At 42.5% G+C, this 24,788-nt stretch overlaps 4 protein-coding genes across 6 annotated transcripts; 1 reads left to right on the forward strand and 3 right to left on the reverse strand.

Annotated features, from left to right (window-relative positions):
- Nucleotides 1–1,819: 1,819 nt before the first annotated feature.
- On the reverse strand, nucleotides 1,820–8,732 carry atg14 (autophagy related 14). The gene is made up of 11 exons (XM_029461081.1): nucleotides 8,207–8,732; nucleotides 7,190–7,252; nucleotides 6,956–6,998; nucleotides 6,640–6,721; nucleotides 5,819–6,056; nucleotides 5,440–5,669; nucleotides 5,108–5,225; nucleotides 4,910–5,000; nucleotides 4,535–4,620; nucleotides 4,172–4,346; nucleotides 1,820–3,638 (listed from the first exon to the last, which is right to left on the reverse strand). Exons 1-11 carry the CDS (start codon nucleotides 8,485–8,487, stop codon nucleotides 3,516–3,518), a joined length of 1,530 nt encoding a protein of 509 aa, XP_029316941.1. The 5' UTR covers nucleotides 8,488–8,732; the 3' UTR covers nucleotides 1,820–3,515.
- Nucleotides 8,733–9,348: 616 nt separating this feature from the next.
- On the reverse strand, nucleotides 9,349–13,645 carry tbpl2 (TATA box binding protein like 2). The gene is made up of 8 exons (XM_029460823.1): nucleotides 13,531–13,645; nucleotides 12,868–13,045; nucleotides 12,488–12,707; nucleotides 11,323–11,410; nucleotides 10,871–10,962; nucleotides 10,596–10,763; nucleotides 10,329–10,423; nucleotides 9,349–9,817 (listed from the first exon to the last, which is right to left on the reverse strand). Exons 1-8 carry the CDS (start codon nucleotides 13,576–13,578, stop codon nucleotides 9,741–9,743), a joined length of 966 nt encoding a protein of 321 aa, XP_029316683.1. The 5' UTR covers nucleotides 13,579–13,645; the 3' UTR covers nucleotides 9,349–9,740.
- Nucleotides 13,646–14,030: 385 nt separating this feature from the next.
- jmjd7 (jumonji domain containing 7) lies at nucleotides 14,031–24,500 on the forward strand. Its single transcript, XM_029461363.1, has 9 exons — nucleotides 14,031–14,263; nucleotides 14,819–14,972; nucleotides 15,044–15,182; nucleotides 15,304–15,418; nucleotides 22,826–22,882; nucleotides 22,979–23,074; nucleotides 23,155–23,231; nucleotides 23,315–23,474; nucleotides 23,990–24,500. Exons 1-9 carry the CDS (start codon nucleotides 14,215–14,217, stop codon nucleotides 24,076–24,078), a joined length of 936 nt encoding a protein of 311 aa, XP_029317223.1. The 5' UTR covers nucleotides 14,031–14,214; the 3' UTR covers nucleotides 24,079–24,500.
- Nucleotides 15,874–21,694, reverse strand: LOC115027841 (uncharacterized). Of its 3 annotated transcripts, XR_003834403.1 has the most exons (9): nucleotides 21,556–21,694; nucleotides 20,891–21,093; nucleotides 20,272–20,539; nucleotides 20,064–20,141; nucleotides 19,823–19,984; nucleotides 19,459–19,605; nucleotides 19,122–19,377; nucleotides 18,062–18,199; nucleotides 17,779–17,919 (listed from the first exon to the last, which is right to left on the reverse strand). XR_003834403.1 is itself a non-coding variant. In XM_029461362.1 (6 exons), the coding sequence occupies exons 2-6, from the start codon at nucleotides 17,815–17,817 to the stop codon at nucleotides 15,991–15,993; spliced, it is 1,140 nt and encodes a 379-aa protein (XP_029317222.1). In that variant the 5' UTR covers nucleotides 17,818–17,919; nucleotides 19,122–19,238; the 3' UTR covers nucleotides 15,874–15,990. The 3 variants fall into 3 exon arrangements, 2 of the variants coding, with proteins under 2 accessions (XP_029317222.1, XP_029317221.1); XM_029461362.1 differs by lacking the exons at nucleotides 18,062–18,199; nucleotides 19,459–19,605; nucleotides 19,823–19,984; ... (2 more) ...; nucleotides 20,891–21,093; nucleotides 21,556–21,694 and adding exons at nucleotides 15,874–16,346; nucleotides 16,565–16,696; nucleotides 16,985–17,215; nucleotides 17,298–17,573 and having other exon boundaries at nucleotides 17,673–17,919; nucleotides 19,122–19,238; XM_029461361.1 differs by lacking the exons at nucleotides 19,122–19,377; nucleotides 19,459–19,605; nucleotides 19,823–19,984; ... (2 more) ...; nucleotides 20,891–21,093; nucleotides 21,556–21,694 and adding exons at nucleotides 15,874–16,346; nucleotides 16,565–16,696; nucleotides 16,985–17,215; nucleotides 17,298–17,573 and having other exon boundaries at nucleotides 17,673–17,919; nucleotides 18,062–18,195.
- Nucleotides 24,501–24,788: the final 288 nt, after the last annotated feature.

Raw genomic sequence — 24,788 nt, forward strand, 5'->3', positions numbered from 1 at the left:
ATGGATGAATGAGTCGACTCTCAGAATCTTTTTTTATTCCTTTAATCATACAACCAGAACATTTCAAAATGAAACTACATTTTATATAAATCTTAATTTTCCATGGAGAGCATGAAGGTTTATTCTTTATCCGTCTTCCCGGATCATTAGAACAAAGCCAGTTAGTGGACTTAAGCAAATTGAGATTCATTTGCTACATTTTTTATTTAGGTTTTGTTTAGTTTCTCCTAATTTTCAGCCTGTTGATATTTCAGTTAAGCTTCATCAACATAATTACACTTGTGGTTGTAGGAGGTGAAGTTGGTGAGTTAAATAATTTGGGTCCGAGTGAGACATCTAAAACAAACACTGCTCAAACTGCTGTGTCCAACTTTAACAATGACCTGTGAAGGAGGATTCAGATCCTTTACTTCAGTAAAAGTACTCATAGCTCACAGTAAAAACAATCTGTTACAGTATATATGTATAACCACGAAGGAATCTACAAAAAAAAGGAAAACAATAAATGTGAATAATTTCACATGAAGTGTAAATAACTACACAAATGTAATATAATGAGTGGGTGTCTAATGCTTCTAAAAATGTCTCTGGCAAAGTTCAAAGGACCTTTTAATACTTATTTAATATTCATATACTTATCTACTACTGCACTATAATGTGAGCGTTGTGTGTGTGTGTGTGCTTCTTTGGACTTTCAGTAGGTCAAGGGGGATAAGACGAGGCTTGGGGTGAAGGCAGTGGAGAGGGCTGGAGTACAAGTCTCAGTTCTCAATGAAGGTTGTGGCGCTTAAAGGGTGCTTTGTTCTAGTTTATGTTATTTAAAGGACGTAGGTCATGGGGGGTTAATCAGAGCATGCACGGGTGCATGTAAATAGGAACATTTGTTGAAACGTTTATTTTAATTTGCCATGTGAACAGCTCAGTAGGAATACCGTCTTTTTTGGAAAAAGGACAAAAGCTAAATATGTTGTGGATGTAAACGTCGTCACCGATAGTTTCATCTGGAGATTAAATGAAACCAAACTAACTCTTACATATCGAAATCGTTTCTCCATCTGTAAAACACGCGAGTCTCTTCCTGTTTCGTCTTCTTCACTCTCACTTTTGCAGGTTTTAGTTTCTTCAGTGGGGTCAGTTTCTCTGCAGCGCTGCATACCAAACATAGCTAACACGCTAATCTGCAGCTCAAAGACCTCGAAGCTCAGAGACTAAACTCTCACGTGCACACTCACGTGCATGGCTATTGTGTCTGTAAAAGATCAACATAATTTTAATCTGAACCACAGCTCCGTGTTTCTTGCTGTTTGGATATTAATACACATTTGTTTATCAACACTGCCGTCTGCACACGATTGCATTCAAGAACTTTTTAAAATTAAATTCTATATTTAATTTCCTTATTTACTCTTTGTGACTATTTTCTGTCCCCATACACTTTATAGTTAGATTTCTATATATAGTATCAAAACCTTTTTTTAGTTTTTCCTTGTAGCCTGAACAGTATTGTAGTTTTTGAAGTTAATTATTAAAACATCTGTTCTTGTACTTCTGCTGCTTCTCTAACAATTGGTATTGGGTTTTTTTGAGTTACTTCTTTTGTGTATGAAAAGGGCTTTATAAATATACTCTGATTAATTAAAAAGAAATGACAAACATTATTTAAATCTGTTTAACCAACTTTAGTCCTGATCATAACCACATTTTCATTCATTGTCAAGATGGTTTGTCACCGTTTGAGGAAAAAAACCAAAGTTTTAATTTGTTTCCGTTACTAAATGTTTGGGGAAGTTCTGGGATAAATCAATGATTAGCAACAACATTGATTTTGATGCATATTTATTGTTTTGTGCAGGAAACCAGGAAAAAGAAAGCATGTATATACCTGCAGGGCAAACATGAGAAAATGGATCAATCTGGTGGAAAATGTTAAAAACTAACACTTTGAAGGATTCTGATGTGGTTTTATGCCGTTTTGGCGATGGGACCAGAAATTGTGGTTTTAAAGGGTTTCAAAAGGGACATTTTTGCCCTTAAGGCTTTATTTATATATAGGTTAAACTTCCAAAATAAAGTAAAAAGCCACACAGCCAAAAAAATAAAAAAGCAAAAAATGTCCCTCGTGAGGCACGAGGGTTGTAAAATAAAATATTTAGTAAAACAGTTTTTATCTCATGTAGAGGAAAGCTTTGACTTGAGAAGCGTCAGCGTCCAAAACCAGAAAACAGCATTTTATTTAAAAACTTTTCAACACAAAGAAACTTTAAAACACACTTTGTTCCTTGAGCAGGAAAAAACAACAAGTTCTCGTCTCAACGTTTCACTTCATCCGATGCTGCTTCAGAGAAACATTAAACTCCACTGATGCGTTTCATCTGCACCTCGGACGTACCAGCTTCTCTAGTTACTCGTCACACAGAACACATCCCATAATCTGACGTTTACATTCATTTATTGTCTCCTGGCGGCGTCAGTCGACACTTTTAGATCTCCGTGATGCTCCAAAAAGAAAAACAAGAAATTTTAATTTCTTTTAAAAATGGACTGAAAACCAGATTCAGTCCGGTTTCTGTTTTGTTGTCCAGTGTAAACAGGGATCACCGTGGTAACCATTGTTTGTTTGTTAGCACTGCTGTTACCATGGCAGCGTTCAGGAGTTCAGTTTGGCAGCTCCTGTCATCACACGGTGGAATAAAAACAAACAAAAAAGCAGAATCTTTCCCTTTGTGAGCAGACAGACAGGCTGGCAGGTCGACAGGATATTAAAAAGTAAACACTTTACTTTAACGCTCCATTTAAAATGTATAATCAGTAAACCAACATGTTATAAATGGTTTCTAACACTATAATGAAGCTGCTCCTGATCAGAGCTGCAATGAGATGAGAGGGACTCCTGCCTTTGTTTTGTTATGGTAGTTAAAATAAACTATGAAGTAAGAGTTCTGTACACATTCGGAACTTGAAGTATATTTGTTGCAAGAACCTAAAGACATAAAAAATATAATAGAGGCTTGAATCTGTTTACAGCGACATTAAAGTGATTATGATCCATTTATTACACGTTTATATACTGATTATAAGGGAGCTTAAAGAATTTAAGTCATTTTAAATAAATGTCACAATTAAATATTGCAGTGTGTGATTTGTAGCTTATAAAACATACATTTTTATTACTTAAATAATCCTAATATAACTTGAGGAAGCTTCGTGAGAAGACGATCACACGTTTCTTTAGTGTTTCAGGTGTTTGAATCTGATCGGATGTTTTTGATTCTTTTGTCAGTTTTAAAATAAAAAAGATGCTGGTGTGCAGAATTACATAGAACACATGTGACTTGTGATCGCTCCCATAAAGAATCATGAAGATTCCTTATCTTCATAATGTGACTAAGTACAGATTAAAATCTCATCGACCTGTTGACCTCTGACTTGCCAGCCTGACCTCTGACCCCAGTCCAGTCCAAGGTCTGAGACCTCCAGGTGTCCAGATCTGAACCAGATCCGTGGTTCTGGTCCGGTCAGCGCTGGCCAGTGTAAGCTCTGAACCAGGAGGTGACGGAGGCAGCAGCAGACGAGATCATCCCTCCTGTGTTAACAGAGGGCTGGGACACCTGCAGTGCACTCTGGGAAAGATCCATGGACTGGAGGAAGAGGAAAAATAAATGTTATATAGTTGATTTATAGTCGACCGTGTGTTCACAACAACAATGGCGGCTCCTGAAGAGGTGAGCGTAGATGCTACAATAGAACGTTTTTTCATTGAAAGAAGAGCAAAGAACTCTCCTGAAGGCTTCTCTTTGTTTTCACTCATCAACAGATGGTTCATCACCTGCTAAGTATATTTTGAAAGTGCCATCTGAAACATCGGGTTATGACTCCATAACACTGTCATCATTACTAGAGTCGCTCCAGAAGTGGACATACATGGTTGTTATCCAGACACACACAAAAGCTTTACATTGTTATTGCGTGACCTTTTTACTGACTCGTGATCGAGATTAGCTCTACAGAAAACAGCAGCGGAGCAGAATCGCTTGTTCACCGAAGCAGAGAAATGTGCTTCTGGTGTGAAAAGCTCGTGTGACATTTGACATATTGAACCGGGCGCCATGCGTCACCCTGAACGTGGTTTAATCCTACAGGGCGGACTGACAGATGTTCCTCGTGTTTCTACCTGTGATGGGATGTCACAGAATCGAGGACTAGGCACCGTCTCCCAGTCCGTCCCCAGATCGGTCTCCTCGTCAGTCACCGCCTCGTCTCCGCTCTCCTCCGCCGGCCCCGCAGCCTCCGGCTCCACAAACTCCATTGACTCCTCCAGGTCCGCGCTCACTTCAAATGGACCCGTCCTGGACAAGAACAGGACGACAGAGAGCCGTCAGACAAAAACAGTTTCATTTTGATTCTAACAGTTTATAAAATCAGAACTTCACACTAAACAGGTGAGTGGATTCTGACAAACCAAACTTCAAACTTTTATTCATTTTAGATTTCTGAACGTATTTTAAGACTTTAAAAACAGACAGGAGAATCTCACCTGCCCAGATTGTCGTTGTCGGGGGAAACCAGAAACATGATGTTCCTCAGTGTGTGATGAGGGTGGAGCTTCTCGCTGTCTACATGCTAAAAACACACAGAAGAAGAAACTGTTGAATTGCTAAGAACTCAAGAAGTGCAGGGTGGGGTGCGAGCATAGACATATTTATTAGTAGTTATCAATATTAACTGTTACACCGCTGAACGGCATGCTGGGTAAAGCTCAATAAGGAATCGGAGTGTGAAGCTACGAGCAGAAATACTTGAGGCCAAGCAATCGGCCGGTCCCGAACGGGCACAGTTTGCACGGGTTCCGCACAAGTCACAGTTGAAGTTAAAAGTGTAAAAAGTAAAAAAGCGTCTCAGAGTGTCTGACCTGTGAGAAGCAGAGGTGGAGGATGTTGGTGTTGAGTTTGCTCAGAGCTCTGGTGAAGCGGTATCTGCTCAGATTCTCGCCACAGAACTCACTGAGGAACAAACAGGTTTACAAACAATAAATCAGACGCATGTAAGAAGCAGATTTTCCTGACGCTGTGTAAGTGAAAGCAGCAGCAGCAGGTGTTTCCTGTCTCACCTGTTGCAGAGCTTCTTGGGCAGGTTGACGTCCAGGATGTGAGACAGGATGGTGACAAATTGTGTGGCGTAGCAAAGAGCCGCGCTGATGGTGTGGGCCGGGTTAATGTGGTCCAACTCTGCAGACACAGGAGGTCAAAGGTCATTTGAGAAGCTTAAACAAGAGATTTGGGATTATTATCATTTTTTTTAAAACAACCGATAATATAATTCACCATGAAACTTCCCCAGTTGATAACATTAAGACAATTATTGTTTAGTTTTATTAATAAGTTTTCTGAAATCGTATGTTAGAACGTGCAAATGAGGCATTATCTAACGCTCACTCCTCACCTGGGCCCTGATTGGTGCTCTTCTCCTCCACCCAGCTGTAGTAGGCAGAGCAGTCTCCGTTGCTGGGCAGGGTGACGGGAGGTCCCGTGATGCTGATGCTGGTCTCCCCATTCTGGTCGTCCCAGATCCAGCGTCCCGACAGGTAGGTCGTCCTCCGAGCCTCGGCCAGCTCGCTGACTGTGCTGGAGGTCAACGCAGGGTCGCACTCCGCCACGACGTCTGCAGGGTCTCTGGGCGACACGCGCAGGGACAGGAGAGGTTAAAAGTGTTTAAATAGTGAATGTAATCTAATTGTATCTTTCCCTCAACTTTGTCTGCAGTAACGCCACTTTACACACACACTCAGTGCTGCAGCAGCGTCAGGTGTGTGAGATCTCACCTGCTGCCCTGCTTCTCCTCCTGTGTGGGGAAGATGTGAGTGGTCAGCTCCAGGATGTGTTCTCGTCTCAGAGCCGCCAGCTGTCCCAGACGGCTATGCAGATCCTTGCTGCGTCTCTCCAGCTGATCCCCCAGACGGCGGTTGTGACGCTCGATCTTATCACGTTTCTCCTGGTGACGTCCGGCCCGGCGCTGCAGCCGCTGGCTCTCCTCCTGAGAGCGCAGGAGGAGCTCCTTATCTGCAGGAGGAGGACGAGGAGAGAGAGAGAGAGGAGGAGGAGGAGGAGAAAAGGAAGGAGATTAATGAACCTGTAACATCACTGTGTATCCTCACCCACTACAACTTAATTCCTCTTTTCAGTTACTTATTCAGCAAAAAACTCAAATGTGTTCTTGTTGCAGCTCCTCCAGTCTGTCAGATTCTGGTTTTTGACAATCCAAGATATTAGAAGACTGGACTCGAACATGTTTCTGCTCAGCCACGATGACTCGTTCTAAACACGTGCTCTTCTTCCCTAAAGGGTGGTTACAGTGAAACACCACTGTAGAAAAATTGGACAGCGCAGACAGAAGAAGAAGAAGTCGGGGTTAAGTACTTGAGCTGTTCTGGGGGAGAGAATTTAACGAAATTGCTGCTAAAGACTTGCAGCACAGAAAACACTTACTTAAAGTAAAAGCACATAACTCGCTGCCAGCTACAATGCAGTGAGAAGGGAATCTCTCCCGACATAGAAAATGCGCAGCGACAAAAGATAAACTCTAAACCCGTCTTTGGATTGACATGAATGACAGTTCCAGATTCTTCAAACTCTGAAGACTCACCGCTCTTCACCTCCTCGTTGCCCCCGGCGACTGCCTCCTTCAGCTGCTCGATCTTCATCTTACACGACATGATCTTCCACTTCTGAGAGGAAGCAGCAGCTCGTCAGTTCATTCATCAAACAGTTCTTACTAAGAAATCACCACAAAACTACTTCATCATCATCATTTCCTTTACGAAATACAAACATCTCAAATGTAAGTTGAATTTCTTTTCTGTATTTTCTGAAATTGAAATAAAGGACAACTGGAAATTACAAGGAATTCAAATCAGATAAATCCTTTTTGTGGATCACAGGAATAAGATGATTTAACGCACCATTTCATCAGCCTGCAGCTTCTTGTCCATGTCCTGGATGGCTCTATGAGGGAAACATCAGAGCTTTTTAGATTTGTTTGGGACAAGGGTTGCACAATATATTGTTTGAAAAAAGGAATCTATGTAGTTTTATAGGTGACAAGATTAATATCAGTTCCCGATATCATCATGCGTTTATTATTAAAGCAAAGTCATCTGGACACTTACTTTCGCTGTCAATGATTATATGTTTACCTCTGTTGCAGCTGCTCCTTTTCTTCTTTCAGCTTCTTCAGTCGCTCCAACTTTTCAATGAATCTGTACACAAAATACAAACAGCAACACAACATATTAAAATATTAACATAACCATTAAAAAAAACGTTACAGAGTTGCTAAATTCTTTATATTGTTGTGGTCCCCTGGAAGCATCGCAGAGTCCCCTGCTGGTCCCTGAAGCCTAGTTTGGGAAACTGACCTCTGACATGAAGGCTTTGAGGACAAAGCTATTTTGGGTTTCCACAGTGTGGATATCTGTAGCGGGACAGCTAACTTAGCAAGAATAACACCAGAATACACACAGATTCAGCAGTGAAAAGACAAGAGAGTCTAATAAACCCGATGGAAACCAGCAACATCCTGGACACACAACATCACAAAGGGCTAAAAGTGTTGTAACAGCTACTGTTACAACTGAGGAGTGTTAGCTCCTATTGCTAACTAGACACAACTGCTTATAATGAATTGTGATATTGTTAAGACTTTACGAGTTTTATGTACAAAATGTTCAAGATTAAACTGAATCTGAGGTTACAAAGAGAACCTCGTGTATAAAAACATAAATTGACAACTTTATATCTGAAGAATAACTGTATTTTTCATGTAAATTGTTAACTTTTCAATTCGGCATGCATGTTTTACATGTATCAGCAGTTATTTCAACAAAATGCCGACCTTTATTACTGCTACACCTGTCATTCCCGCTTCTACCTTCCGCCGGAGCAACTGCACTTATTCGGTTGCAAGCTATGTGAATAAATACAAAACATTACAAGATTTGTTGTGATGAATGTTGCTTTGAATACTGATAGTAATGCCGAAGTGTAAAGCAGATTCATCTTTTTAAACCAACAACTTGTATAACCAGAGGAGTTGTGAGAGTTTGCGGAATAATTAAGGCCACTGAAAAAAATCCAAATCTGGCTATGGAGTTTGGCATTGGCACAGAGACAGTGGAGCGCAGACTGACATCTAAAAGATTACATAACTTTACCTTTCAGTGTTCCTTCCATCAAAGTACACGAAGTCCCCGGCCTGGACGCACCGGGCACAGGTCAGCCTGCGGCGGGACGTGCTGCACAGGGGGCACCGCTCCACCGCCACGTAAAGACCCTCCGCGTCGTCCACTGACTCGACCATCATTACACAGCCCGGGGTGGAGTGAGCCGGATGGGGGTGATGGGAGCGGAGAGGCGGCTTGCCACCGGAGTGAAGGCCGGTGGATGAGACAGCACGGTCCGGGCCGAGCGGAGGGAGCCCCGCGGAGGACGCCATGGAGAGGGAGAGCAAGAAGCTAGCTGAGCTAACCAGCTAAGCTAACGCTAACCTATTAAAGCTAGAACGTAGTAGCCGCTTGACTCAGTGCTTTCTACTTCTCCATGCTGATCATCTGACTGTTATAGTATTCGCGATATCGCTGTCATATTAATAAAACGTTCAGAGGAGCCGACAACAAGCTGACACAAGAGATGTTTTTGTTTTGATGAGCGAACGATGAGTCCGCCACTTCCGGTTTCATCTGAAAACGTGACGGGTTTGTTTACGAAATGACGTCACCATTGTGGGCGGAGTCAGAGGAAACACCGCAGTTTATCAAAAGATTAATAAATATATATAAAACTATATATTTAAAATGAGAAGAAAATGGTTCAGCATAACAGAGCATTTACTTAAGTAAATTCAGTAACTCCATGATGTAGATTTTTTTTTTTTTAAGTGCAAAAGTATTAGCATTTATTAGCTATTATTGATGCATTAATGTGCTTATCATTTTAATATTGAAGCTGGTAAAGTGGAACTAATTTTGGTACTTTATACAAGTATTCTGCTCGGTAGTTTAATCATAAATATATTGAACTTATTGAATATATTTTGTATTAATAATTTAAATAACGAAAGCTGTCAGATAAATGTGGTGCAGTAAAAAGTACAATATTTACCTCCAAATTGTAGTGAATTAGAAGTATAAAGCATAAATGGAAATACTCAAGTAACTTACAAAAACTTAAGTTATATGCAATTTCAGTAAATCTACTTTCCACCACATAAATGATAAAATAGCACGTCAACATTTTTAAATACTAGTTTAATTAATTATTAGAAATCAAAATGACTATAAAGACAGTGAGAATTATGCAATAAGTTTGACATAGCAAGTCAAAATTAGGAATTAGCATCTCATAATTCTGACTACCCATTAGTGTTTTTTTGTACATTTTTATTTTTTCATACATAGATATAAATCACTCACTGAAGGGAAAAACATGCTTCCATATCTGCCTACAGCGGTAAAATATAATAGGGATATAATCATCTCCAGTTATGACAAACAATGCTTTGTGTTTTGAATTTTTCATTTCACATTTGTCATTAAGTCATTTATTTTCTTTCAGGATGGTGAAACATTCGACAGAGACTAAAACAAACAAACGACTCATTTACCATCCGCAACACAAAATAAAAAAGATGGAACAGTAATATATTATCTATTTACAAATAAACAGGACATCAGACATCAGCGTTTGGCCTCACTGTTTCCTGAAGCCTCTTAGGATCGGATAAATGTTCTCAAACGCGTCGTAGATCTCTGCTCGTTCTTTAGCTCCTGAAATTTAACACATAACTACTTAATTATTACGACTTTACTTATAAAACGGTATGTAGAAATGGACTGAATTTCTCTCGTTACGATAAATTATCTTAAAATTAGAAGAAATAACCTCATAATTAAGATATCTGCATTTAATAAATGAGATTTGTAACTAATAATTAAGAGAAAAATATCTTGTAATTTCAAGAACTAATTACTGCACGTTAATTACACTTAACATTGAAACATTTTAGCATTTAGCAAAAACAGCTTCTTGTTAATCGACCTGAAAACCTCCCAAAAATCTGTTTCTATGGCAACATTTAAGAGAATTATGAGACAAATACCTTGTTTTTACCCTGTAAAGTTCTCTTGTAATTATGAGATACTTTGTCATAATTACTTGATAATTACTTATTATTGGCGAATGCATTGCACTCCCAAACTAAACAATGTTATAGACACAGGGATATTAAATGCGTTTGCTTTTACTGTTAACCATGTTGAGACATTTGAGTTTCATTACCGGTCAGAACCACTTTCCCAGACACGAAGATGAGCAGGACGATGCGAGGCTTCACCATGCGGTAGATGAGGCCTGGAAACAGCTCTGGTTCATAACTGTGAAGTTAAAACAGTTTCAATAAGCTTTTCAATCATGGGTTAGGGTTAGGGTTAGAATAAACTGGGTGTATGCATGAGACGGAGACCTGCGCTGCGCTTTGATTCGTCTGCAGTCTCTTTGTGCTAAGCTAGGCTAACCCGTCTCTTCAACATTTGTCAGGGTCTTTACCTGCTGAACTGTTGGTGTGTGAGTACGAGTCCCTCCAGTCTGATGGGGAAGCAGACGTCGCAGCTGGCCACCATGTTCTGGATCTTAAAGTCCATGAAGCGTGCTGGAAAGCCGAGTTTCTGCACCACCCGGGCGTATTTTCTGGCCGCCAATCGCGAGTGCTCCTCACTGCACGCACACGCAGGTTAGAGAGCTTTAAAAAAACAGTTCTGAGAACAGTCTCACTGGTAACTGGAGAAAAACTGAAAGACAAACAGGTAGACAGACCGACTGACCTCTTGGCTCCTGTACAGACCATCTTCCCGGAGCTAAAGATCAGCGCGGTGGTTCGCGGCTCTCTGATCCTCATGATGACCGCCGCAAAACGCTGAAAACACAAAACGACACCTGAACAATGCTGGTGAGACATTACATCAATCAGTCCATGTTTGCTGTACGGACTTATTACTGAACTCTAACTAACCGGAGTAAATGCTAATATACAAGTTTATGTTCTGAGCACCAGTTTGAAATAGTTACACTTCAGGTTTTGTTTATCATATCGGTGGATGGGTCCAACTACTGCAATACCCATGCGCCTCGGCTGCAGGTTTAAATATGAGAGAGTGTGAACCTGAAATACTTCTGGACATTTCTACAACACATGTACACAAGTTCCCACTTTTCGTTTTAATCACTCAGGATGTAAACTGTGTCGTAAACTGGAGTCCGTCAAATCTGACTGTACCTTTGGGTTGTACTCGGCATTTCTGGCTTGGAGGGCGATAAACTTTAGATCCAGAGGACAGCACAGGTTCACTGTGGAGACAATGTTCCTACACACACACACACACACACACACACACACACACACACACACACACACACACACACACACACACACACACACACACACACACACACACACACACACACACACACCAAGAATCAGAAATTGAGGACTCCAGCGTCCGTATTTCTACAAGTGGTAACGCAAGGCAAACATTCGCTTCACATTGATCTGGACACACCTTGAGGCTGCTGATCTATACGTTTCTTTTTGTTCAGATTTAAACCACAATGAATGTGCTGCAACATGCCAATTTCATAAGGTTCTTACATGAAAGATTAAAGTTCTAAGATGAAAACACAGACAACTCACACACCAGACAACACCATGGTAGTGACCCGTCAGTCACAAGGTAGCCACGTCCTAAACCATACGCTACTCATCTATTTTACTCATTCTTCTATGAAATGAACATCATGCTCAATTGAAGACTTCAAACTAGATTGAGACCATGAGCTGGTAAGGAAAATGTAATAATAAATCAAGTTATAAAAGGAGGCTCATTTTCAAAGAACGAGATCACGGGTACAAGCGGCCGAAATGGGTTTTCTCAGACGGGTGGCTGGCGTCTCCCTTAGAGATAGGGTGAGAAGCTCAGCCATCCGTGAGAGACTCGGAGTAGAGCCGCTGCTCCTTTACGTTGAAAGGAGCCAGTTGAGGTGGTTCGGGCATCTAGTAAGGATGCCACCTGAGCGCCTCCCTAGGGAGGTGTTCCAGGCACGTCCAGCTGGGAGGAGACCCCGGGGAAGACCCAGGACTCGGTGGAGAGATTATATCTCCTCACTGGGAACGCCTCGGGATCCCCCAGTCTGAGCTGGAGGATGTGGCCCGGAGAAGGGAAGATTGGGGTTCCTTACTGGAGCTGCTGCCCCCGCGACCCGATCCCAGATAAGCGGTAGACGATGGATGGATGGATTTTCTCATAGACTTCTGTACAACTGGACTTCTTTTTGTTCCCCCTGCTTGTTTAGGGCACTTTCTTATTTTGCTCTTCAGGGGGTTGCCGCTTAAGTACTACAGATAAAGTATCAGTACTATGTTTCTAGAGTCAGCAGTAACTTACTGTAACTGTGGGATGATCCCTGACCTCTCCGTCACAGGAGTCATGGGGGTCATGGGGGTCATAGGGGTCATGGGACAGAAGGGAGAGGCACCGATCCCCACCCCCGACATGGACGACCCTTGCCGAGGGTCAGCTGCTGCTAGTGTGGAATCCTGGGAGCTGTAGTCCACACAGATACCACTGTCCCGAGAGATGTCCAGAGCTGCAGTCTGACTCTCAGCTGAAACAACACGCAACAGTCACACCTCCTCTAATAAAGAGTAAAAAGGTTTATTTCATTATGTCCCTTTTTTTTTAATGATCATATTGGTCCCTCTGATGTTTTTATATCCACACATTGTTTACTTGCTGTGTACTTTCAAACATCAGTGAAGCCGTACCTTTGTTGTCATGACGACTCTGCTCGACCTGCGCGCTGAGCTCATCAGGTAGGAAGCTGAGGTCAAGATCCTCCGCCACAGCGCCACTCGGCCTCGCCTTCACGGGCGGACGGGAGGAGTCCTGTAGAGAGGGGGCGGGGCCATCGAGGCCCAGCTCATCCTCCAAAAGGAAGTCATCCTGCAGAAAATAATTATCAAACATTTTTCACTGTTGCACTCTGTCCTGAGGTCAGCGTCCAAAATGTAATATTACACTATTAAAATCACTTTTTAAAAATGTTTTAGAGTAAAAGTGGTCGCATTCAAACATTGAGCTTTATCTGCGTGACCTCAGTGGAAGACGTTCACCGCAGAGAAGTTTTCTGTACTAAAACATGACAGAGTTCAGAGCTCATGTTAGTTTGGTTAAAGGAACTTTAATTGTCTAATTAAACCAAATATTGTAATAAAAACAAGGTGAAATGTGAATTTGAAAAATGTTTTTTGGCAACAGAAATCTGAGAAAACTATGTTTTTATTCGCAGAATATTCAGACTGATCACTTTAACTTAGAAAACTCCACTTCATAAATGAAACAAGTTATCACCTCAGCTTCACTTCACACATGAGAACTCAACATGTGATTATCTGAACATGTTGATTTTAAGTAAAGTCTGTACTCACATTTGCAATGGAGTCATCAAAGTAACGCTCCAACGCCGACTCGTCCATGAGTGAAGATCCATTAGACCTGATTCAGGAGCTTCCAGGAGCTTCCAGGCTGAGGGCTGCACGGCTGCACACCTGCATCCAATCCTGAACTCATTAACACTCAACAGATTTCACCTGAAGGGAAACACACTTCATACATCTGACAGACTCTGACTGCTGCTCTTAATCGGTTTAAAACCAAAATCTGAAAAGGACTTTAATTATCAATGATTTAAAACCCTTCATGGATTTCATTGTATTGCTTCTCAACTTGTAAACATAAACTTAATATAATATCCATTTTTGTATTACTGCTTATTCGTGGTTATTTTTAACCTCTCCTGCACAATGTTCAAACTTTTTCATTAATCTCACTCATCGTTATTATTATATCATCATCATAATTATTTATCATTATATTAATTATTATTATTATCACAGTGCAGTTAATCCTCCCTCCTGCAGGAGGATCCGCTTTGCCTCAATCGCGATAGGAAAGGAGCTCTGCGCATGCGCACCGGATGTAAACAAAGCAGCATGGCACCGTGAGGCTCGGAGAGGTCTGACAGCAGCCGAGTTTATCGGTTATCAATGATCTTTTAATATATTTCTGATCAGATATCTGAGGTTGTGTGTTTGTGATGACGGAGAAACAAAATGGAGTCTGTGAAGAAACGACTGACTGAGTTTTCAGAGGAGGCTCACGGTGAGACTGAGCAGTACTGTTGATACTGTAGTACAGTATTACTGCTGCTGGTAGTACTACAACTAACTATTACTGCTACTACAATCACTACTACTACTACTACTACTACTACTACTACTACTACTGTTAATACTACAATAATCTCCACTACTACTACAGTTACTTTTTACTGTCACTCAAACTACTGCAACATACTACAACTATCACTACTACCAGTATCCTATTAGTACTATAACTTCTACTTAACACTGATACAGATACTCTTTCTTTTCCATGACTCCTGCAGCAACTACTACCATCACTACTGGTACTACTAGTATTGCAACTTCTACTATTACTACCATCTTTCTGCACAGCTGTTCCACCTTTAATTCAGATATACTGTATATTTTTATACAATATTTATTTCACAGCTAATATTACTAATACTAGATTATGCAGATATGTTCTACCAGAATAAGAAACAAATCTTCGTGCTCTTGATGTAGTTTATGATAATCTCTGTAGATTTGTTTTGATGTTGATCATAGTGAGTGTTTATTGATTACCTTTCAGATCTGTATCTGAACCAATCAGTGCCCTACCTGGAGGAGCCACCGGACCCGCTGCACTTCTACCGACACTGGATTGGTCCAAACAAGCCCTGCATCATCCGCAACGCTTTCAGCCATTGGCCGGCTCTGTCCAGGTGGACGCCAGAGTACCTGAGGTGAGGAAGCCCCGCCCACCCAATGTTAATCCTTCTGTGGTGTCAGGACGTGACCTGTTTGCTGTCTGCAGGGAGAAGGTGGGGTCAAAGGTCATCAGCGTCGCAGTGACTCCTAACGGCTACGCTGATGCTGTTAACGGCGACCGCTTCGTGATGCCGGAGGAGAGACGCATGAGCTTTTCTTCTGTGCTCGATATCATCGAGGGGAAGGTGAGAGATGCTGCTGCCCCCTGTAGGACCACAGGAGTACTACACAGTACTGCGCACCGTATAAATCTACTAAATATTAATTTTTATACATTGTGTGTGTGTGTGTGTGTGTGTGTTTCAGGTGCAGAAGCGTGGAGTGTTTTATGTTCAGAAGCAGTGCTCTAACCTGCTGGACGAGCTGCCGGAGCTCACAGACGACGTGGAGCCTCATGTGTCCTGGATGAGCGCCGCACTCGGTGAGTTCACACTACTGAGCATGACACCTGACGGTTCAGGGGGCGGGGGTTTACAGGGTCCCTGCGTCTGCTACGTCTCGCTAATAAATGTTGAGCTGGAACAATGAGCCCATCAACAGAAAATGTCTTTAACAATTTTAATAATGGATTCTTCTTGAATAAGAAGTACTGACTAACACCTGGATATTAAAGCTGCAACGATAAATCGATTAATCGTTCGACAACTATTTTGATAATTTTTCTTTTTTCAGTCGTTTTCAAGCTAAAATAGTGAAAAAACAAAAGTGAAGTCATGTTGAACTAATTTCTTGACATTTTATAGACCAACGATTTATTTATTAATCAGGAAAATAATCGACATATTTATCGATAATAAATCTAATTGTTTCAGTTTCAGTAAATATTTGACCCAGTTGTCACATGGCCGACATTTCACACAAAACAGCTTCTAAAACTTGATCAAAACTTTTTATTCGTTCAGCATGTTAGAAAACAGGAAGTCCCACAAGCGCTGAAAAATGTCAAAATGGTAAAAATAGAATCAGAACTTTTTATATTTACGTCGGCGTCTCTCAGAGGATCTGGTCTCTCCGTCGGTCGAGTTCTTCAGACAGACTCCTCATGCTCCTCCCCATCTTTTTTGGGTTCTTCACCCTCTGTTGGTAGCTGAACTTGTCGAAGCCCTGGTGTTTTCTTCCCGGTTTGAAGCCGAACAGCTCGTCCTTCTTGAACTCGTCCACAAACCTGGACACGTCCTCTGTCCTGCTGCAGGACGAGGATGTCAGGCGGGACAGGTAGGTGGACAGGTTCAGAGGGTTTCCTCCTGTGAAGAAGAGTCTGTCCAGATGTTTGGCCTGAGCTCCGGCCAGCTGGGCGCTCTGCTCCACCTGCTGCTTTGTAAAGCTGCCTTTACCGAACTCGATCACACCTGAGAGGACAGGAAGTCCACGTCAAACACCGGCGGATGGTTGTTGTTGTTTTTTCCCCTGTTTGTTTGGGTTCCCTTAACAGCAGCAGTTCACACTAAAGTCGTCTTTAGCGACATACTTATACAGAGTTATCTATATATTCAACTTTTTACAATGTAATTATAGAAGACAAAAATAGAACATGGTGTGTTGTTCATTTAAAGATAAAACAGCCGACCTTTGAACTCGTTGATCATGAGCTCAGTGAGAAGGTCCACGCTGACGTTTCCTCCAGATGTTCCCTGAAGATTCAACACTCGGTTCCACTTCATGTCCTGTCTGACCCGCTCCGGGTAGAACCCCTCCATCCCTGTTCACAACACAGTAACCATGACAACAGCCATGACAACATGACTCTGGGTACATCCCGAGTCTCTAATTTGATATTTCCTCGTTGAACTGGAAGTGATTCTGGTGCGCCATCTTGAAGACCGTCCCAAAGCTCTTATTTCTTTGAGGAAGTCTGCATTTGCAAATGCTAATGTTCTGGTCGTTGCTACACACATGTACGTTACAGTATATCTAGGCGGGGGCTACACTTCCCTCCAGTCTGTAGTGGGCGGGGCTTGATGACACCGACCAACCAGCTGAGTCCTACCTGTGATCATCTGGTGGCTGCTGCTGAAGAGCTGCAGGTGTTGTCTGCTCCACAGCAGAACCATGTCCATCCTCCAGAAGTCCGTCATGGCTTCTCCGTCTCCCTCTTGGATGGCGTCCCGTCTGGCCATGTGATACAGCCCCTCCCACACCACCGCCCTTGTGTAGTTCAACACGAAGTCCTCCTCTCCGTCGGCCGCCATAGAGCAGGACTCTGAGCAGAACCACGGAGCTGGAACACAAACATGTTATCGTCACGTTCAGATGAATCACTAATAATAGGCGTATTAAAACGTTTGAATATAAAGTCTCACTCTGTTGGGCTCTGGTCTGCTCGGCTGTTGTCAGACAGTCCCTGTGGTACCACTCGTGTCTCCTGCACTTGTCCATCAGTCCACACTGGACCATCTGCCCCCCCTTCTGCTCCTTACAGTGACAGTACACATAGGTCCCATCTGCACTGCAGTCTGGACCACAGAACCAGTCCTCATGTGGGTCTGATTGGGTCTGAGCCCGAGCACAGCCTTCATGGAACAAGATTACTGGACACAAGTTACTGCAGCAGCGCACCAGCTGCTCACCTGGTTTCTCTACAACGACAAGCACACATGTGGTGTTAAAGACAGAATTATTCTATCGGATAAAAGCTTTTAAAACATTTTTTGTCTGGGCTCCCGCTGAGTTTGCACCTTCTCTGCAGTAACAGAAGGGGAATATTTTCTTCTTCTCTCCATCTCCTGCAGCAGCAGCAGCTGCTGTGTTGATGTCCTCCTGACGTGGAGGCATCCACACCAGATCCACTAGTCTGTGAGCGAGTTCACTCAGCCAGTCCATCTGAGCCGAGACTTGAGAGGGGTAGTCTGAGGGTCTTTTGTCCACAGAGTCCAGGCCGCAGTCCGTCACAGCAAACAGAGTCACGTACGCTGTCGTCACAAACTGCAAAATATACATTTACTTTTGGTTAGGGAGCAGAAACTTAGTGAATTAAATAAATCAGTAATTACCAAGACCATCAGTGTGAACTGCTGCTAGCGTCCCCTAAACAACTAAATCTGCGGTTTACAATCCAGCGTCTCACCGTGATGAAGTCCCAGATGTTCAGGAAGTAATCTTTGGCCGTGTTGTTAAACGTCTTAAAGTGAAACTTTGAGACGATGTGATGAAGAGTTCCTCGATCGTTCTCACTCTTCTCACTGAGAAGCATCTTTATCATTTCCTGAAAAAAAAGTTGTCAAGCAACACAGTTTATAATACAAACACACTGGCTTTTATTACTGTGAAGCAGCTGGAAGACTTTTATTGTGAAGTAGCTGGAAGACTTTTACTGTGAAGCAGCTGGAAGACTTTTATTGTGAAGTAGCTGGAAGACTTTTACTGTGAAGCAGCTGGAAGACTTTTACTGTGACACAGCTGGAGGACTTTTATTGTGAAGTAGCTGGAAGACTTTTACTGTGAAGCAGCTGGAAGACTTTTACTGTGACACAGCTGGAGGACTTTTATTGTGAAGTAGCTGGAAGACTTTTACTGTGACACAGCTGGAAGACTTTTATTGTGAAGTAGCTGGAGGACTTTTATTGTGAAGTAGCTGGAGGACTTTTATTGTGAAGTAGCTGGAGGACTTTTATTGTGAAGCAGCTAGAAGACTTTTATTGTGAAGTAGCTGGAAGACTTTTACTGTGAAGCAGCTGAAGGACTTTTATTGTGAAGCAGCTGGAGGACTTTTATTGTGAAGCAGCTGGAGGACTTTTATTGTGACAGCAGCTGGAGGACGTTTATTGTGAAGTAACTGGAGGACTTTTATTGTGAAGTAGCTGGAGGACTTTTACTTGTGACAGTAGCTGGAGGACTTTTATTGTGAAGCAGCTGGAAGACTTTTATTGTGACAGTAGCTGGAGGACTTTTACTTGTGAAGCAGCTGGAGGACTTTTACTGTGAAGTAGCTGGAAGACTTTTATTGTGAAGTAGCTGGAGGACTTTTACTGTGAAGCAGCAGATGATGTATACATAGTGTTTGAGTTAGCCTAAAATAAATATTAACCCTAAAATAATGAAACCATCTCGATTTCATCACAAACTGCGACATTAATTCATTACAGCTGTCAGTGTTTATTATTTTAGTATGATGAAGTTTTTCTCACCTCGTGGAACAGATGTTCCTTATGAAACTCTTGTGGAGCTTCTACGAGTCCAGTCAAACTTCATGTCAGGGTTCGGGTTCGGAGTTTCGTTTTTCTGTGTTGTGTTGCCGGGCTCGGTCCTGTCGGTGCCGAAGACGTCCCCACAACACAGGATGTGGTGCGGCGTCCCAGAAACCACAGGGATGTAGTCTTTCAGGCCGTACGCTGCGCTGACAGATTCCTCTGTGGTGTTTGGTATCACTGCACCCAGACTCACCTGAGGGGAAACAACAAATCAAGTCAGTTGAAAGGACTTCTTTGAGAATTCACTGAGCAGGTGCAGACAGCTGGGACTCACGGTGGTGCTCTCCTCCTTCATCAGGTTGGAGTAGATGTGAGGAATGTGCCTCACCACTCGACCTCTCGGTCCTTCCAGGGCCGCTAGGTTGTCGGCGATGATCCGCATCACTAATGTTTTCATTCGCCGTCGCAATGACTCGTACGTCTAAGAGAACGTTTTTAATTGCTTGAGGGATTTTCTCTTTTTACACATTTGTAATGAGCATTGTTGGAGGAGGCCTGGGATCTAAGATTTTCATTTAATAAAGAATTGTTAATAGATTTTAACCGCTGGTACCTGAAACTGTAGGAAGTTTACATGAGCACATGCAGACTGACTTGTTCCTGTAAAATCATGTATGTTTTCTGTGAAGTGCTCGTACCTGTTTGGAGGGAAGGATACTGGAAGGAGACACTTCGACTGCTTTTATCGGAGGTTCGTGCAGGTACCGAAAATTAATCCGAACTTGATGAGCGAAGCGAAACGCCCACGTCACAAAGGTGTATCCTCGTTCTGTAGAGTCGGACCTGGACACAGACGGCACCTGCAGCAACAGAGATTTTATTTCTTCATTAAAAGCTAACAAACGGTTTAAAGTGGTTTTAAGTCACAAGTCGTGTTACCCGAACTTTTCCCCAGCTGAAGGTATAAGCTGCCGCCTTCTTGGAGTCGTTACTGCAGTACTGCGTCTTTCTGGTCGTCTAAGAGTAAAAGAACATACATGTGGCATGTTGTGATAAAGGACATCAACAAAACTTAACTCAAAGTAACTTTTAGCGAAATCAAACCATGTGGAGAACATGTGAACACTGAAAGGATCTGGTTCCTCACCTGGATCTCGTCTCTCCACTGCTTCACCTGTCTGGCGTGCTCATCGGCGAGTTTCTTGGTGTGGATCCTGGCGGTGGTTTTGGACTGAGAGATGCCGAGGCTGTTGGTGATGGTGAAGAGTTTGATGGGACAGCGGTGTCGGAGCATCTCCACGCTGAAGGCCGTCTGAAGGAAACAGGCTCTGAGGGTGCTGGTGTACAGAGGCACCGAGAGGACGAGGCTGATCCTCCGGTCCAACATCTGCTTCACCTCCTCGTCAGTCATCCGCCTGAAACGGCAAAATACTCACTTACACTTAGTGTTGTCAAAAATATCGATTTTTAAAACATATTAATTCTGAATATTTGAAACTCAATTTCCACACCATCGAGTACCAGCCGCACTTTCTCAATCTCTCTTCTCTACGACACCGTTTTGCTGGTGTTCTTTACATAACAAATGTGGATTTGACAAAGATTCTTTAGGTTCTTTGAACCCTACAACACACATATTCTAGGCCCTAGAACGTAGAAGATGTGCAAAGGTTTACAGTATTAAGAATATGCAATGTACAGAAGATAATATTTATTTATTCTTAATACTTTAAACCTTTGCACATCCACACACAGCTTGGACCCACCGTGGTTTATTCCCTGGGCTGTAGTTTACGATCTGTTTCTGGATCTTTTTGGCGGAGGGGAACATGGACCTGAGACTGGCTACAGTCAGAGGTGCCTTCTCCTCGGCCCAGGAAGTAGTCTTATCCCAGCTGAAGGCTGACAGGTTCTCAGCGTTGAAGGTCTTCCTGTACGGCCCCTCCAGGTCGTTCACCATCTCTTTACGCTGAAACAGTTCAAAACATCTTTGTTTCTATTCTTCTTCCAACGACAAGTCAAGTGCTTTCAGTCACAAGCCTCTAACTGACACCTCAACTCCTTTCAGGTTTCACCTGCTCATAATTTACTTCAACTTTTTATTTCAAACAGTTTCACTTCAACTCCACTCATTTCTGGCATTGTGTACATTTATAGTTTTCATATAATTGATAATCTTTGTGCTCAATATCAGCATGCTTTAAAGTGTGACCATACTCTGGGATTTATTCAAATAACCTGACACGGACTGTTGTTTTATGTTTTATTCATTGTCATAAAAATAAAACAAAAATGTCCTTGTTTTTATGTATTTCACGCGCACATTAGCGTGTTACACCTGCCCAGGGACTGCAGTTAAAAATGATGGCTAAACTAGAAAATGTACAATTTTAAACTGCATTATTAAATGAGTTATTTAAACTAATCTCACCTCGTTAGAAATTATTTTCCCACACACTTTTATCAGATGCCTCCTTGAAGCCGGACACCTGCAGCAGTCGGTTCAGCGCGGAAGTGAAGTTCTTCTTCCGCAGGTACCCGCACACCTGAGAGATCGGTCCGCGGGGGACGCGCCGGGCCGGTGGAGGGTCGGGCCGGGAAGAGGGGGGCACCTGGTCCCGGGAGGCGTAGTCGTGTTCGTTCAAGGGAGTTTTGAGTCTCCTCTTGAGCTTCTTCAGAGGCGGCGGCTCGCCCGGGACAGAGGGAGCCGGACAGGAGGGGGAGTGAGGGTCCACATAAACCCGTCTTTTACCGCTTTTCTTGGTTTTCTGATAAACGTGACGAACACAGGAAAAACACAAAAACGCCTCGTGAGGGTTCAGACCCGGGAAAAGTCTCTGCGCGCTCTTTAAATCGATTAATGTCAATAAAGATTTTCTCTTATATCCTTTAGCTTGTCTCTCTATCGGACTGTTGCAGTGACTGCACCGGTGCTCCATGTTAGCTCACGTTACTTCACTCAGTAGTTTAACGTTTAACGTCCACAATCCTTCTCTTCAAGCAAAGAGAGACGAAACAAACTCGCCTGGTTTATGTGTAAACATATCAGTGACAGTTCAGGCGGGTTTAGGTGTTAGTGCAGTTGTTGTAAAGTAAACTTATTCAGGTGAAGTAAAGTTTGTAACCCTGGATCGGCGGATGTGTGTAGAATCCAAAATGGCGCGTGATTGTAGCTGTGAGCTTAGTGCTGCCGTTGGCGGCCCGGAGGGGAACTACAACAACAGATGTTTTTTAAATGCAAGTTTTTGCTTTATTTTAAGTATTAATAAGTACAAGTTTTAATTATGCAAATGTATTCTTTCTCTCGGTTATTTAAGTGTTAATAAGTATATGTTTTGATTGCTTTTTTCTTCTTTCTTTCTGTTTCAAGTATTAATATGTAAATGTTTTAATTATCCTTTTTTTTTCTTCCTGTATTTTTCTCACTTGTGTAACATGTTCTATATTCAGATAGTGGCCTGTGTAGTGAAAACCCAGAGGCCATGTCTTCCATGGAGTTACATTCTACAAAATAATAATAATACATTAATAATAATAACATTTTCAAAGAGGATGGTTTGTGGCAGTATTTAGTTTTATACAGTTGATGTTTCAAAGTAATACATGGATTATTGTGCATCGTCATTGTGAGAGAATTATCATCTGTAATTATTTCTCTTCATGACATTAAAACACTTTTTCACTCTTTTTTTTTGTTTTAGGAAAGTTACCAGATGCGGTGAATTTTTGGCTTGGAGAGGCGAGCGCCGTCACGTCCAGTAAGACTTGAACACGACACCCGTCAGATAGTGTGTTTAATATGTATTTGTATATAAATATATATATATACACACACATTTGGCTTTCTGTTTCAGTGCACAAAGATCACTATGAGAATCTGTACTGTGTGATTTCTGGAGAGAAAAACTTCATCCTGCTGCCGCCCACAGACCGACCCTTCATCCCTTACGGTAACCATAGTAACCACTCTCCATCTTTTAGAGTAACATGCATACCCTACAGTAACCATAGTAACGGTGGTCTCTGTCAGGTGTGTACCAGCCGGCTGTCTATCGTCAGCAGGACGACGGGGAGTTTGAGGTCGTCGATCAGAGCGACTCTGAGAAGGTGCGTTCAGGTGTCTGTCTGTTAATCTCAGCGCTCTGCTGTATTTAAAACATTGCAGTTCAACCTTACTCCTCTCCACTCAGGTCCCGTGGATCCCTCTAGACCCTCTGGACCCGGACCTGGACCGGTACCCACAGTACCGGAGAGCTCAGCCGGTCCGCTGCAGCGTGAAGGCCGGAGAGATGTTGTACCTGCCGTCCCTATGGTTCCACCACGTCCAGCAGTCCCAAGGCTGCATTGCAGGTAGACACATTGCACCTGAACACACCACACAGCTGCATAGCAGATAAAAACCAAGCAGCAAACGTTTTGTCTGAAAAGTAAAGCCAATGCGGATGTGCCTTAAATGCACATTCTTTCTAATAGAAGGGGGCGCAAAAAAGAAGTCCAGTTTTATAGAAGTCTATGAGAAAATTACCCTCCTTTTTACTTGATAACCAGCCGCGACAGTTACGCTGGTATTGTTTTCACTTTGTGAGTCTGTTTGTGTACTGATTTGTGTGCCCGTGATAGTATCACCACCACGCAAGATGCAGTCAAAGAACTTGACAGGTTGAGATTAAAATAAAGGTTGAGTTTGAAGATGGGTGTGGCCAGAGCAAGGGCGCTGGAAGTAGAGGGGTGAAGGTGGGAAAGGGTTCATTGGCTCCCCCACTTTACGCCCCTGGCCTGATAAAGTAACTATTGCAAATATGAGTTTATGATCTTGATCGTTGCTTTGAGAATCAGTATTTAGTTGTTCTTTTCCTCTGCTGCAGTGAACTTCTGGTACGACATGGAGTACGACATCAAGTACAACTACTTCCAGCTGCTGGAGACGCTGTCTGAGGTCACGGGGTCAACGTGACGTCACCTGCATGATGTCAGAGTGAAATAATAATATGAAGCTACTGTAAAATGTTTTGTTTAAAACTCTGCAGAAGTCTGGTTGATTTCATTAAGATATAAATATGTGAATGACATCAAAGCTAAAACTCACATCATGAAACAACATCTTTAACATTGTCCAATGTTACACCTGGTGGACAGGTGTGTAGGAGAATAAGATACACCTGAGAAAAAAGCTGGTTTGTTTGAACATTTTGTCCAGAATAAAACGCTGCATTCATGTTTTTAAGTTTTCTTCAGCACCAAAGTAATCCAGTGATAGTGTCTGTACATCCATGGGTGCACTGCAGGAGCTGCCGATGGATCATTCAGCAGACTTTGTAAAAGGTATTTATGTAACAAATACCACGTTAAGAGTTCTATAAAAAACTATCACCTAGATTATATTTTGTTGAGTTGTGTACTGAATCTGTTTCATTCTTTGTGCATGTGTGAGCGTTGTGGTTGTAAATGGTCTGCACTGGATGGATCACTCAAAAGCACTTTACAACACATGTCAGCATTCACACACATTCATACAAAGTCAGTGGCTACCATTCAAGGTGCACATCTGCTCGTCAGCAGGGACACACACACACACACACACACACAACACACACCTTTGGGGTTCATTATACTGACATGCTGGGGGATCGAACCACCGACCCTCTGACCACCACTCTACCTTCT

Source organism: Cottoperca gobio, chromosome 22, assembly GCF_900634415.1.
Source record: "Cottoperca gobio chromosome 22, fCotGob3.1, whole genome shotgun sequence".
Lineage (NCBI taxonomy): Eukaryota > Metazoa > Chordata > Actinopteri > Perciformes > Bovichtidae > Cottoperca > Cottoperca gobio.